General features: G+C 47.3%; 1 protein-coding gene across 2 annotated transcripts in view; it reads left to right on the top strand.

Annotated features, from left to right (window-relative positions):
- Nucleotides 1–14,320, top strand: part of VILL (villin like) — a 36,521-nt gene that overhangs the window by 13,561 nt on the left and 8,640 nt on the right. For both annotated transcript variants that reach the window (XM_059838787.1, XM_059838795.1), the window contains exons 3-13: nucleotides 501–575; nucleotides 2,811–3,007; nucleotides 5,436–5,544; nucleotides 5,858–5,968; nucleotides 7,301–7,500; nucleotides 7,580–7,658; nucleotides 9,005–9,103; nucleotides 10,627–10,780; nucleotides 11,816–11,916; nucleotides 12,180–12,317; nucleotides 12,865–13,023. In XM_059838787.1, coding sequence (XP_059694770.1) covers nucleotides 501–575; nucleotides 2,811–3,007; nucleotides 5,436–5,544; nucleotides 5,858–5,968; nucleotides 7,301–7,500; nucleotides 7,580–7,658; nucleotides 9,005–9,103; nucleotides 10,627–10,780; nucleotides 11,816–11,916; nucleotides 12,180–12,317; nucleotides 12,865–13,023 — 1,422 coding nt within the window. The remainder of the gene's footprint in view (nucleotides 1–500; nucleotides 576–2,810; nucleotides 3,008–5,435; nucleotides 5,545–5,857; nucleotides 5,969–7,300; nucleotides 7,501–7,579; nucleotides 7,659–9,004; nucleotides 9,104–10,626; nucleotides 10,781–11,815; nucleotides 11,917–12,179; nucleotides 12,318–12,864; nucleotides 13,024–14,320) is intronic.

Raw genomic sequence — 14,320 nt, forward strand, 5'->3', positions numbered from 1 at the left:
TGATTATCCTCACAAAGTGCTGAGTTTTCCTCGAACTCAGGGGCACTGAGCAAAGAACTGTGCTCAGAACTAAACCTGGGATGAGATGTGCTCACTCTCCTGGGAGATTCCCTATAAATAAAAAATTTGTAGGGAAATTAAAATAAATAAAATTTTTAAATTAAAAAAAAATTTGTAGGGAAATTCCCTACAACTGCAAGCTCTGGAGCACTTCAGCCTGAGCCCCAGGTGTAGATCTACAGGACTGCACAAGGGCAAGGACACTAAAACATACTTGTCAGTCTCTCCAAGCAAAATCATCATTTTCCATTCTCACACCTTAGTATTTTGAATATTTCCTCCAGAAGTGGCTTTTCCCAGCTCACAAACTCAGCCCTGATTCTTCCTTCTCCAAACCCTGATTGTCACCTCAGTGCTTTGTGCAGCCCTGTCCTGTTTCATACACACCAACTTCTGGCTCTGCTCTTCTAGCAATGACCCCACCTCTGATTTCCTTACAGAACATGAAGATGGTTCCTGTACCTGAAAAAGCTTATGGGACTTTTTTTGAAGGAGACTGTTACATCATTTTGCACGTAAGTAAGACAGCAAACACTGCTCTCTGTTGGGGAACTGGCTCAAACTTTTTATTTAGATCTGCCTTGGTTCCTAGGTACCTGTCCTGTGGAAAATGCACTGTTGAAGTGGTTGTGCATGTGTGCTCACCCTCTAATCATGGATCTGAATTTCACGTGGCTGTTGTGACAACACTGCTGTTTAGTAAATCAGAACTTCAGAGGAGCCATTAACCTAGTAATTCATTAAAAGTGTTTATCTTCCAGACAACTGAGTCATGCCCAGGCATGGCAAAATGACCAGTACATTCCTGGAAAACTCAACCAAGGCCCACATTTAAATGATTTTTGGGAGTCCTTGGGGGATGTGGGATATGACCAGCTGGAGGGTGTCCTTTTGAGCAGGTGATGTGAGCCATGAAGATGCTTCATGTCATGTGTCATGTCAGCAGCAGAAGCTTTGCAGCCCATCCCATGTCCCCATAAGGACACTTCAGCCCCACCCAAATTTGGTCCAAACCTTCCTGCAGCCAGCTGAACCTGAGCTGGCCTGAAGGACTGCTGAGAACCAGCTCTGCTCTGTGCAAACTGCCCTGTGGTCTCAGATTTTGGCAGGAGGATGATGTGTTACACTCCCCTCCTAAAATCCCTTCCAAATCTCTTCATCTGCGTGGAGCAACCCAGGTCCCACTGAACCCAAACCCATCAGATGGTGGAGACCAGAAGCATTTCCCACTTCCTGGGTCTGAATGTGCCTCCTGCAAACATCTCTGTCAGTGGAGAGGCAGCACCACCTCCAGTGCCCCACAATAACCAGCTGCACATCCCCTGTGTGCCAGGATGGGAAGGCAGGCTGGGATAGCAGGATGTGTCTCCTGCTCAAATGCCCCACACACATGCCTCTAGGGTACCTTCAGAGTGCTGAAAGCCTGAGTTACAGGCCCACCAACACATGCTTAGAGCAGAATACTGGAGTCCTTGCAGGGAGCTGGCGGTGTAAATCTGGATTTTGATGCTCACAGGCTCAGCTTCTGTTGCAACAAATTCCCCAGGCAGAAGAGCCCTTCATCAGCTCACTATTCTCCTTTTCCCTGGAAGACAGGAGGGTAAAAACACTCATCTGTGCATTCTGCCTCTTTACTGGAGCCTTTCCAAATAATGATTGTCCGTGGGATAGTGGGACTTTGATCATCTTCAATAGCAATGCATTAAATTGAGTGATTTTTCCACAAATTAATTATCTGTGCCTGAGGAGCAGAGCTGTATTTTATTCAACTCCTTCCGCTGTGTTTCACTGTGGTATCACTGCACAAAGCAAATAAACAGAATTTAGTGTCAAATCCAGCTTATAAAATGAGCTTTTATTACCTTTCCCAGGTGTCCACAATGGGATTTAACACAGTGGGTGCAGAAAAAATAACTGGCACAACTCAAATAACACTGAGCACACCTTCTTCTCAGCCTGCTTGCCTCCTTTTTCTAGGCTGCTGGGGTTTTCTGTAATAAGATGAATCCCAGCATGCACACACTGGCTCAGCTTCATTTGGAGTTATGTCTGTTTTGCAAGTCAGCAGGAATTCTGCGGCAGTTTGTGCTGCCCTGTCATGAGCTGTGAGAACAACAACAGGAAAGAAGGGGTAGCATCTCCAGGCAAATAAATAATAGTGTGCATTGCATTTCAAAAGGTGGTTTGTGAGAAGAATCTGGTTTAAGTCTTAATATCAGAATGTACAATAGTAGAAAAAGCTGAACACATTAATTGCACAGGGGCTCAGTTTTCCTTGATAATGGGAGTTATAAAAGAATATCAAACAGAAACATCCTTCAGTTGAGTTTATAAAACCCATACATTGCTCTGCTGGATGAGGAGAGCTCCAGGCTGAGCTCCCAGGGAGTGTCTGAGGCTCTGTCCTCTCTCCCCTTGCCCAAGAGAAAGGCAGAACTGGGAAACTCTGTGGTCACTTGGTTTTCTGACACAAAAATGTTTTCAGGCAGGGGCGCTCAGTTTTCCTTGATAATGGGAGTTATAAAAGAATATCAAACAGAAACATCCTTCAGTTGAGTTTATAAAACCCATACATTGCTCTGCTGGATGAGGAGAGCTCCAGGCTGAGCTCCCAGGGAGCGTCTGAGGCTCTGTCCTCTCTCCCCTTGCCCAGGAGAAAGGCAGAACTGGGAAACTCCACGGTCACTCTGTTTTCCAACACAAAAATGGGCTGTGTCTTCACCTGGACTTGTCCTTCCCACCTCTTCCAGACCAGAAGGAGCTCCCGTGGCTCTGCCGTGGATCTGCACTACTGGATTGGCAAGGACTCCTCGCAGGACGAGCAGGGCGCCGCGGCCGCGTACGTGACCCAGCTGGACGCGGCGCTCGGGGGCAGCCCCGTGCAGCACCGCGAGGTGCAGGGACACGAGTCCGAGACCTTCCAGAGCTACTTCCGCCACGGCATCATGTGAGTGGCACCAAGGGACCCACGCCGAGGTGGGCGGTGGCCCCTGGGGTTCCCTCTGCTTCTCTCTAAGTCTCAGAGACATCAGTATCTCAAAAGTGTGGTAAATACAGAATGCACAGAATGACCGGGGTGGAAGAGACCTTCAAGATCATCCAGTCCAACCCAGCCCCAACAGCTCAAGTGAGCAATCTCACCACATCCAGTCTGTTTTTAAACACATCCAGAGATGGTGACTCCACCACCTCCCCAGGCAACCATTCCAGAACTTTATCTCTCTTTTTGTGAAAACTTTTCCCTGCTGTCCAACCTGTATTTCCCTTGGTGCAGCTGGAGGCTGTGAGCTCTGGTTGTGTCAGTGCTGCTGGAGACAGAGCCCAGCCCCAGCTGAGCACAGGCACCTTTCAGGAGCTGTGAGAGTGATGGGGGCACCCCTGAGTCTCCTTTTCTCCAGGCTGAGCACCCCCAGCTCCCTCAGGGGTTCCTCTCAGGGTTTGTGTTCCCAGCCCCTCTCCAGCCTCACTGTCCCTCTGGATGTGCTCAGTGTCCCAAGGTCCTTCCCAAGCTGAGGGCCCAGAGCTGGGCACAGCACTCCAGGTGTGACCCCAGCAGTGCCCAGAGCAGAATGACCTCCCTAGGTCAGTACTGATGCTATTAAAAATTCAGAGCAAAGAATTCCCATTTTGAAGGAATTACTTAAAACATTCAGTCTGGAGTTGTGGCATTCTGTTCCACTGGTCATTTTCCCAGATATTTGCAGTAATTGAATCTTAACCTCCCTTTTGTTCACATCAGGGTCTTCGTTCCTCTCCTCCACAGACTTTCAAGTGCCCCTTCAGAGCACTTCAGACTAATATCCACCTTACAGTGAAGTGCTGATTTGGCTCATACTGGGTGTAATATTCCTGTAGTGGAAGGAAAAAGTGACTGAACTTCTGTCATCTAAAAGATACTTTTGAATATTTGATATGTTGATATATTGAATCCAATCCCAGGGTCTTTGCTCACTCTGGGGTTTTTGGAAGCACTCCAGTTGCTGTCCAAGGAAGATCTTCATTGGCAATAAAGACCCTGAGTGCTTTGGTTTCAAACAGATGAAGGAAACTCAGATAATCCTGGGTCAACATTCTCCATCCCAGTCTGGCTGGATATCTCTGTCTTGTGCATCTCAACAATCTCTCATGAATCTCCTCAGAACTTTTCTGAGGGAGAAAAGTGCTTTTAGCCTCATCTTGAAGATGAGTAGGGGACAATGAAGGACTGAAAGTCAGACCCTCAAAACCAGTCAGTTTGGAAACCTAGCTGCCTCTGAAATCAGCCTGGATTAGAATTCATCTGGGTCTAAACCACATCCCTGTGGTCAGTGAGGAAGTCTGAGGCAGAATAAGAAAATAAAGCAAGCTCTTTCCACATCTTGGCACGTGGGCTAATCATCCTTCTGTGGATATCTTAAGCTGGGCCAAACAAGTCTAGAGTGCTGTGAGTCACATTTCTGACCACACTAGTCAGTACCTTTCCACCTACAATAAAACACATCTATTACCCACATGGCAAAACCTACAATCAACAATTGTCCCTTTTTTCACCTGAATGGCAATTGCAGTGTGTCAATTACTGTAGTGTGAACAATGGATCTGTTCTCTGAAATGGTCTAGGGCATGTAAGAGTGGATTAGACTCCCCCAAAAACCATTAAAAGGGCTGTGGGACTTCTGGGGGTGGGGGTTGTGCCCTCTCTTCATTGTGCAGAGTTGCCACAGGAGAGGGGACAGCGTTGTGGCATGAGGTGATAACAGTGCTGAGAGTGGCTGCTGCAAAGTGTGTGTTCAGGGATGGAAGAAAAAAATTGGGAGGTAAAATCTGAGAGAAACACAGTGTCCTGTAAGTGTTTACAGTTTTGTTCTGCTTCTGGCCACAGTTTCCTGTCTAGGCTGCTTTTAATAAAATAGGTATTTTGAAGAAAACAAAATTTTAGCAGGAAGTTTCTTTTCTGCCAAGTCTGTTTCATATTTTAATTAAATGCTTATGGAATATTTCAATTTTGGGATGCCATTGCCATGATCAATGGGATTTTCAGTTTGGTTGTGTTACAACTCCACTGCCATCCCTGACCTGCCTGTTCATCTTCTCCCAGGATGTTTAATGCTTGGAATCCATGATCTTGAAAGTCTTGTCCAACCTAAATGATTTCATGATTCTATAATTGTGTGCACAGCAGCAACACAACACCCATAAGAGGCAGACAGACACCTTGACAAGGACCATGAACAACAGTGAGGCAACACAGCATTTACCACTGCAATTTTAGGACTTTGACATTATTTTGCCTCTAGATTTTTTAGTTGCAACCAAAATCTTGGGATGTTTTTAGAGGATAGAGGGGAAGGTATTTTCTAACCAGCTCTAACTCTTTATTCTCTGCTGTACAACAGCTACAAGAAGGGAGGAGTGGCCTCAGGATTTAAGCACGTGGAGACCAACATGTACAACATCAAGCGCCTCCTTCACGTCAAGGGCAAGAAGCACGTGTCAGCCACTGAGGTAAGAAGAAGACCTTGCTCTTCTAATGGATCATTTCTCCTTCCCTCTCCTCCTACACTCATTTTTGAGCAGATTGGCCTGGTGGGTATCTCATTTCTGCTCAAGGACTTCAGGACAGTTTTCAAGTCCTCACTTGAGGGTTTGGTGTTACCACTGAGCTCAGCGAGGAGCTGAGTGCCAGCAGAATGAGCAGTCACTGCAAACAAACCTGTTCTTACATCCCCAGGGACAGGTTTGCCACGGCTGTGACTTGTCACCTGCAGCTCTCCTTGTCCTCCCCACTTTGCCAAACTCTCTCATTTCCCTGAGACAGGTAGCGCTCTCCTGGGACAGTTTCAATAAGGGAGATGTGTTCTTGCTGGACCTTGGTAAAGTGCTGATCCAGTGGAATGGACCCAGCTGCAGCATTGCTGAGAAATCCAGGGTGAGTACAGGCAAAAGCCACTTGGCAAGAGCAACAGCATAGATATGACCAAATAATCATAAATGTTCTGTTTGCCCATCTGCTGGTTTTAGAGGCCCATGGAATTGCTTTGCTCCAGTTCAGAGCTGGCCTCAGGTTGCGTTTCACAGGCAGCCAAGGGCACATCACTAGTTCCAGCCCCAGAAAGTCATCCAGCTCCCTCTGGAGCTCATCTCCATCCCTCTGTGCCCTCTTGTTTGCATGGCATGGGATTAGAAAGTCAGCAGCTCCAGTAGGTTTAGCTGCAGTAACCACCCCAGGGTAGATTAATTTTAATTTTTTGTTTACAGCATCAACAGGGAATTCTGGCTTGGTCAGTATGAGACAAGCAGGAGTACATAACCCAGGTGCTGATAGGTCAGGTCTATAGCTCTTAAGACACTTTGCAAAGGGATCATTACCCTTATTTTACTGATGCAGGAACCAAGATCAGAGATCTAATCAAGCAAGATACAGCAACAGGTCATCAGCAAAGCTGGTGGCCAAGCTTGGGGTCATTATGATATTAAAAGGCAGATGGGTCTGCTCTGTGTGTGGTGTCCCCTGATGAACTGGGAGAGGGGGAATCTCCCCAGGGAATGCCATTTTTGGGGCACAGTGGAGATCCTGAGGATGCTGAAGAAGGTACAAAGCAATCCTCAGCACAAGAGGGGGAGCAGGTTCGTGGCTGCTGGGTTCATCTCAGGCCTCAAGCAGGTCATCCTCTATGTCTGATAGAGAGAGGAGTCTTTCAAAGCTATTGCAGTAAGAGTCATGGGAACAAAAAAAAAAATCAATTGAAGATGGAGATTTCAGCCTAATTAGCTGCTTGACATTTCATGCTGCTTTTTTCACAGAAGACATCCACGTTTTTTGAACACTTGAAACATTGAAATGTAAAATGTCACCGTGGGGCGGCCGGGGTCCTGCAGCTCTGCAGCATCCTGCCTGGTTGGCCTCAGCATGTGTTCATCTGTCCCCCAGACCATCCCAGGGGACCACTGGACCTGCTGGTGCACAGTCACACGCAGGCAGTGCCTATTGTGGCTCCCACGTGCCTCCTGCCATGTGCCCTGCGGGAGCAGCATCAGCAGCGACTACAACTAGCAGTATTTTCCTTTGAGTTAGTTAATAATCAGGCATTACAGATGTATCTGCTTCTTTAATAGCTAAATTTGGAGGGCACTAGGAGCTTCAGGGAGCCTGGCTTGGGTAGCCTGGCTTGGGCTGTTGGTTCTCAGTCACTGCTGGGGGTCTGGGGCTGGCTGGGTTTGGGGTGTGCGTCAGGACTTAGCCCTGTGGGTCCTTGTGCAGGGTCTTGCTCTGGCTCGGAGCATCAGGGACAGCGAGAGGGGCGGCCGTGCTCAGATTGGCATCATTGACAACGAGAGGGACTCCCCAGACCTGATGCAGATCATGAGGATGGTGCTGGGCGAGAGGCGCGGCGAGCTCCGCGACGCCGTCCCCGACACCAAGGCGGACGAGCTGCAGAAAGCCAACGTCAGGCTCTACCAGTGAGTCCTGGGCTGTGCTGCCAACCCTGTCCCTTGTCACAGGGGGCTCTGTGGGGTCTGACTCAGCTCTGTCTTGCAGTGTCTATGAGAAGGACAATGACCTGGTGGTGCAGGAGATTGCCACCCGGCCCCTGACGCAGGATCTGCTCCAGCACGAGGTGAGACAAAGCCAGAGTGGACTTTGCAGGGAGAAGAGGAGGCTGTGGCTCACTTTGTTTTCAGCTGAGCACCTGTTTCCTGAAAATTATCAGGCCTTCCATCACTAGGAGAGCTTAGCCCTCCTGTTAGGTTAGGACAGCTTAGCCCTGCTACAGTCTCAGCAGCCGGAGGTAGGTGGTGTGCTGAAGCTGTTCCAAGAAGAGATGGCAAATTGATGCTCTCAGCCAAGGATTATATTAGCTTGGCAATCACAGTCAGGGAGAGCTGCATACCAGGAATAAATTCCAGATGGAATGAAGGCTTCTTAATACCTGATGTTCAAGGATAGCCTTCCCTCTGCTGACTCCAGAGCAAATAAATACTCTGCTCACGAAGCCAGAGAGATTTGTTTTCCTGCCGTAGCAAGTGGCTGGTCTCAGTGACCCACCCTGCAAGGAGATTTCCTGACAGACCCTCTGTGCAGAGTTTTTCATGAAACAGAGGCTTTTCCTCTGACTGAAATTTGGCAGAGAATTGCTCATCCTTAATTCTCTGCAGTGCAGACCAGCCCATTCCAACGCCGCGCTGTGCCGCAAGGCTCCAGCTCCCCTTTTCATCCTGATGTCAGCCTTGGTAAAATCTCAGCCTCCCTTTGCAGACATGTGAAGCCCTTTCTCTTTTTTCATAGTTCAGTTTGAAAAAGGAGCAGCCTTTGGTCCCACAGTGTTTTTGGAGCCCCAGCTGTCTGCTGTGGGGATGGGCTCAGCACACCCCTCATCCCCTTTGGGTTCGGGATCCTGCTGCATTCACAGCAATGCAACACTGAGCTCCAGTCAGGGATCTCAATGAGGACAAAATATTCATGCTGAAGATGTCTCACTTGGACCTTTACTGCTCCTTTAGCAGCAGATTTGGGTATAAATGCAGGCAGCAGCAGGCTAGGGTAGGTATTTCAGCATACACTTCTCTTGGCCCCTTTTAGAGCTGGTGGTGTTTGTGGTTTGAGAGGACCTCCTCTGAGGGGGTAATAGACAGTTTTGAGCAATACCTAAGAAAAATACAGACTTTAGCTAGTTACAGTTCTAAATCAGCAGCCTGGTGTGCCCACACCTGTGAGCCCCTGCCCAGTGGGGTTGGTGGTAGTTGTACTCCATTTATAAACCATAAGAAATTAATTCTCTGTCACCTCTGATAATGGCTGCACCAGAGTTAGAGCTCTGCAAGGCGGAGAAATGAGCTGGATATGCATCTAACTTAACCCTTCAACAAGGATCCACCTGAATTGGCTACAAATGATGAGCTTTTTCTGCACAGTTTTTCACTTTGGTTTTTTTTTCTGTTTCCTGTTTTCTCGGTTTAACCTCAGGACTGCTACATTTTAGACCAAGGTGGCTTCAAAATTTATGTCTGGAGAGGAAAAGCCTCCAGCCCAGAAGAGAAAAAAGCAGCATTCACTCGAGCTGTGGTGAGTTGTAATAGAGTGCAAATGATGTCGTGGGCGGTTGATAGGTGCTGATCTAGATCTGACCACTAATTACAATTAAGTGTAGCTCTTGGGGAGCTGGCCTGTGTAATAACAGAGAGAGAAGTTGAATGTCTAGGGGAAGCATGATGACATAAATACAAAATTGTTAGTCATCAAATTGTGCTAGGACTAAGACCTGCCACTAAAACTAAGAAAAAAAATGGTTAAAGAAAATCAAGTATAAAAGAAAATACTTTTCTAAGTGGTAAATAGTGAACTTCTGGGAACTGTTGGTTCAGGGGATGGTGGAGTCAGAGAGGATCAGCAGGGTCAAGAATTTGACAAAAAAAGGTGCATTAACAGATAATAAAGGGGCTCTGACATCCATGTGGTATTTTCTGTCAGAGCAGTCATCAGTTCTTCCTCTCAGAAAAAATTACCCTCAAGGAAGCCTGAGCAAGTAAGGTATTTGGTATTTTTTTACAAGTTAGCATGTTGAAGTGAAGACTGTGAGGGAACATGGCTTTTAATTAGACATTTACTTATGGGAAGACCATAAATGGCTTCATCTTCCATGGGATCTGTCCAGGAGACACTGAAATTCAGTGGGTCCACCTTCAGTAAGGTCCTACCTGGAGACCCCCAGCTTCAATAGGATTGCACCTCTTGTCTCAGAGAAGAAAAGCTTAAAAATGCCTTAAAACTTATCTCACTGTCCTCTGTGCTCCTTTCAAGAGCTTGACTCAGACTCATTTTAGCAGGCAATCATCTCTGCAAATTCTGGCCCTGAGCTACACATGTAGAGCAAAAGATATGTCTGTCTTTCAGTGTGGCAGGTGGGAGGGACGGGAGAACCATCTGCTCTGCTTTTCCCTGAGGGCAGTGTGTGGCTGCAGTTTTTACAGCAGAAGTTGGATGCTGAGAAAGCCACAATCAGGCTCCTTCCCACAGCTGCCAGCACTGCACCTCGGGTCATCCTGGAGCCTTCTGAGAGAAACACAGGAGCAGTTCCCAAAACTGAACAAGGATTTTGGCATTGTGGCAGAACACAGAACATTTTCTTCCCACTCGTATTGTAGAAATAGTCTTTTAACTCAATGGTAGCACTGTTGCAAAGAAATAATATGGATTTAGGGGAAGAAATAGAAAAAAGAAGAAAAAATATTTGTAAGAGTTTAGTCCCTTCAAAACTTCATGCTCTGGGGGTGCTGAGCTGCCTCCATCCCTTCACTCCCATGCTCTCTACCAGGTTTCAGGCAGAACAGTTTTTATGGCTTAGAGAGGGACAAAAAGTTTGGAGAGAAGAGGTAGGAGTAGGGTTCAGTCCCCTAAAGACAGAAGTAAGCATGGATACTACAGCAGGAGTCTTCAGTTACTTCTGATTAGTTTGAATGCAAATCTTGGACTGAATCCCACCCTGTGTTCAGCGAGGGACACTCTTCAGGCTGGTTCAGGCCCACACCCCTCTTCCCAAGTCTGTAAAAAGCAAAGAGCTCACTAATGACCTTTCTGAACCCCACCAGGGTTTTATCCAAGCCAAAGGCTATCCTTCATCCACCAACGTTGAGGTGATCAATGATGGAGCAGAGTCAGCCATGTTCAAACAGCTGTTCCAGAGGTGGACAGAAAAGAATGAAACACAAGGGCTGGGCAAGGTCTACACTACAGGCAAAATTGGTGAGCATGTTGGTCCTGGGTTTGTCTTTCCTACCTGTGCTAAGCAATAGCTGAGGGAACATCATTCACATCAACTGTCTCCTGCCTTCAGGATCTCAAAAATCCAATGTACACTCTCCTGGTGCCTTCTGTTTTCCATCTTCTTCAGTGGATGGAAAGGATTCATGAACTGAATGACATTCAGCTCTGCTGAATTCTCTTATATGAACCAAATTGCCACTTACTCTGAATGTAGATTTTTGCAGAGAGTTACTCCTCTCTGAAGAATTGTATGCAAAATTCCCACTTGCAGATCTCCCAGATTTCCTTTATAAAGGGCTAATGCTGAGCCTGATAAGGAGTTCTGCTTCCATTTACACTGGCATCCATCCAATCCCCTCCTGACGTCAGTGCAATGATGCTGAATTTACACTGGGTATACATGGTGTATTTATCACACTGCTGAAGGGAATATTACAAAGCATTAACCCCAAAGACTGAACAATTCCAAAGAGAGAGAACTTGTTGATGAATGATGGGAAGGTGACAGAGATGCTGAACGTCTCCATCAATAACAGCTTGAGAGCCACAAATCTCCTTCCCTTGCAAGTCCTCTCTTTTCTCTCCACCTCTGTTTCTCTCTGTGCTGTCTGTAAATACTCTCTTGCTCTGTCATGAGCTGGAGAAATGTAGGCATTTTATTTCTGAAATCAGCATTTTAAAAGGAGGGAAATATTTATAGATTTGGAGAAAAATTAAGATTTTTCAGTTAGGAGACTAGTAATATTTTTACCAGCTAGCCATCACTGGAACCTGCTGTGTGGCCAATTCCAGCCTGTCACAGGTCAACATGAAGTGGGTGAGCTCTTGCATATTCCAAAATCAGCATTGGTTTACTGGGGGCAGAAGTGGCTTTTTGCAAACCTGGACCAGGTTTTACTTGCTGTACAGTGGTTGTGGGTGAGGGCTGTGGGAAGGGTTTCTGTGTTGTCGTGCATTCACAGGGTTCTTATTTTTGTTCTGTTTTTGTTGTTCTTTCTGTTTTGTTTGACACAGCCAAAGTGGAGCAGGTGAAGTTTGACACCACCCAGCTCCACGCCAGGCCTGAGCTCGCAGCTGAGCAGAGGATGGTCGATGATGCCTCCGGGGAGATCCAGGTGAGAGAGCTCCTTTGGCTGGCAGAGGGTGCAGCAATCAGCCTGTTTCCAAGCATTACTTGGTTTGTTCAGCTTGGGGGAGGCTGAGGATGGACCTCATGGCAATTTACAGCTTCCTCACGAGGGTCAAGCCCTGGTCTCTTCCCTCCAGTGGTGGGAACTGAGGGAACACCTGAAGCTTCAGTGGTGTGGTAGCCAAAGGGTCGTGCTCTGTCCTCACCTGGACTCCACTGCTGTTCACCAAGATATTTGTTGTTCCCCAGGTGTGGAGGATTGAGGACTTGGAAATGCAGCCAGTGAATCCCAAGATGTATGGGCAGTTCTATGGGGGTGATTGCTACCTGGTCCTGTACACCTACCTGAGGTCAGGCAGACCCCACTATGTCCTCTACATGTGGCAGGTAGGTCAAAGCAGAGCAGAGGGCACTGTGCTGTCTGTGCCTGCTGTACAAGCCTAAAGCTGAAGGAAACAATTTCACACAAAAATCCCAACCCAAGCACCCGGAAGAACTCAGACACACTTTGCTCATCAGTTTCAAATATCCCAAGCTGTCCTTTGTAGGTAGTATGGACACTGTTCCCAAACTGGCATCAGGCTGATGTAAAATCACCAGTAAAATCAGACAGAAAGACTGAAGAATGATGGGGCTTGCAGTGCTGAGGTCAAAGTTTGAAGTTGGATTGTCCCTTAAAGCCTCAGTTCCTAGAGTTCTGTGGGTATATGATCATCTCTGCTTTCCTTTTTAAAGTATATTTTCATGCAGAGAGAAGCTTCAAAATGGGACTCTAAAGTCTGCAAAACCAGAATGCCAGTGAAATTTAAATATCTGGAAGTTTTAACTCTGAACTCATGATATTACACACTTTGGGACTGGCAGGTGTTGGATTGTGAAGAGGTTTGTACCCTTGCCCTCATCACGCTGTGTGTGTCACCCCCTTGTCCCCCAGGGCCGCCACGCCTCCGTGGATGAAATCACTGCCTGTGCCCTCAATGCCATCGAGCTGGACAGGAAATACGGGGACGAGGCCGTGCAGGTGCGGGTGACAATGGGCAAGGAGCCCAGGCACTTCCTGGCCATCTTCAAGGGCAAGCTGGTCATCTACGAGGTAACCTGCTCTCGGGTTTTGTGTTGCTGAAATGGCTCCCCAGGTATTAAAGAGTCTTTTTTCCCAGCTCTGCGACCGAAGAAGAAGTCGAGATTCCTCAGCTCTGCTTTTCAAGGCTGTTTATTTTCTCTTATCTAATGAATTCTTTCTCTGCCCTGCTGAGGTCTGTCCAGCAGGTCGGGTTGTGGCACAGTCCCTGCCCTTGGGGTGGTGTTGGCTTTTTATACTAAGAACTACCTATGCTTTATTTACAATAATTTTCCAATACCTACCACCTATGTTAGACAGTCTGTCTCTACTCTAAACCAATCCAGAAGTGCCACCATCACAGCAGAAGATGGGGGACAAGAAGCAGAAGAAGAAAAAGGACAGGACACTCACGATTCCTCCATCTTGCCTCTTGAACCCCCATTCTAAATCCCCAAAATTGTACTTTTTCACCCTGTGATAAATTCACTATCATTCTACTCAAACCTTTGTGGCTTGTAACTCCTCACACAAAGTTGGTGATTGTTTCCATGGGCTAAAATCAAAGGCACAGGTGTCTTTGACTCTGTGCCAAGGTCTCTGAGCCCCCTGCCAGGGTCTGGAGTCCTCCAGGGCAGCCAGAGGAATGTCCTGCGTTCCAACAACCTGGCTTTGGGAGGTGGGAGCACCAACGATGGCTTAGCAGCTGCAGTGGAAATAGTCCAATAAAAATGGGCTGATATTCAGGAAAGGAGACTGCCAGCCCTGCCCAGGCTGGCAGAGGGGACATTTCTAGGATTCCCCAAGCAGTCTGAACACTGTTGGAGTAAACACAGTCCTGGGCTGACCCGACTCAACTGAGCTCCACCCCTGAGCTCCAGCAGTGATGTGTGAGGTTCATTCCGACTCTGTCCCAAAATATTTTGCAGTGTTAGAATAAGACAGTCCTGTGAATTACCAGTGCTGCTATCCAGAGAGGGTCCTTCAAAATATCCTACAAAGACGATTTGAATTATCCTTGCCTGAATCACATCACATAACTACCAACCCACTTCACTCGCTGCCTTGGCTGCTGACAAATGTGGTGGAGAAATTCCACCTGTGGTTGTGGGAGAGGGGGATTTCCCTCTGTGTTGGTCCCACTCTGTGGTTTCCATGGCAGATGTTCAGTTAAGATGAGCACAGCTGGAAATCAGGGTGCAGATGCCTTGCCCAGTTTGCATGGCAAATCCTCTACAGGCACCAAGATCTGGTCACATGAACCTTGAGGATCTTGATGGGAGCTGGTCAGGACTCTGCAGTCAGGGAGAAATGTAGGATTTTTGCCATG

The sequence above is a fragment of the Haemorhous mexicanus genome, chromosome 1, assembly GCF_027477595.1.
Source record: "Haemorhous mexicanus isolate bHaeMex1 chromosome 1, bHaeMex1.pri, whole genome shotgun sequence".
Taxonomy (NCBI): Eukaryota; Metazoa; Chordata; class Aves; order Passeriformes; family Fringillidae; genus Haemorhous; species Haemorhous mexicanus.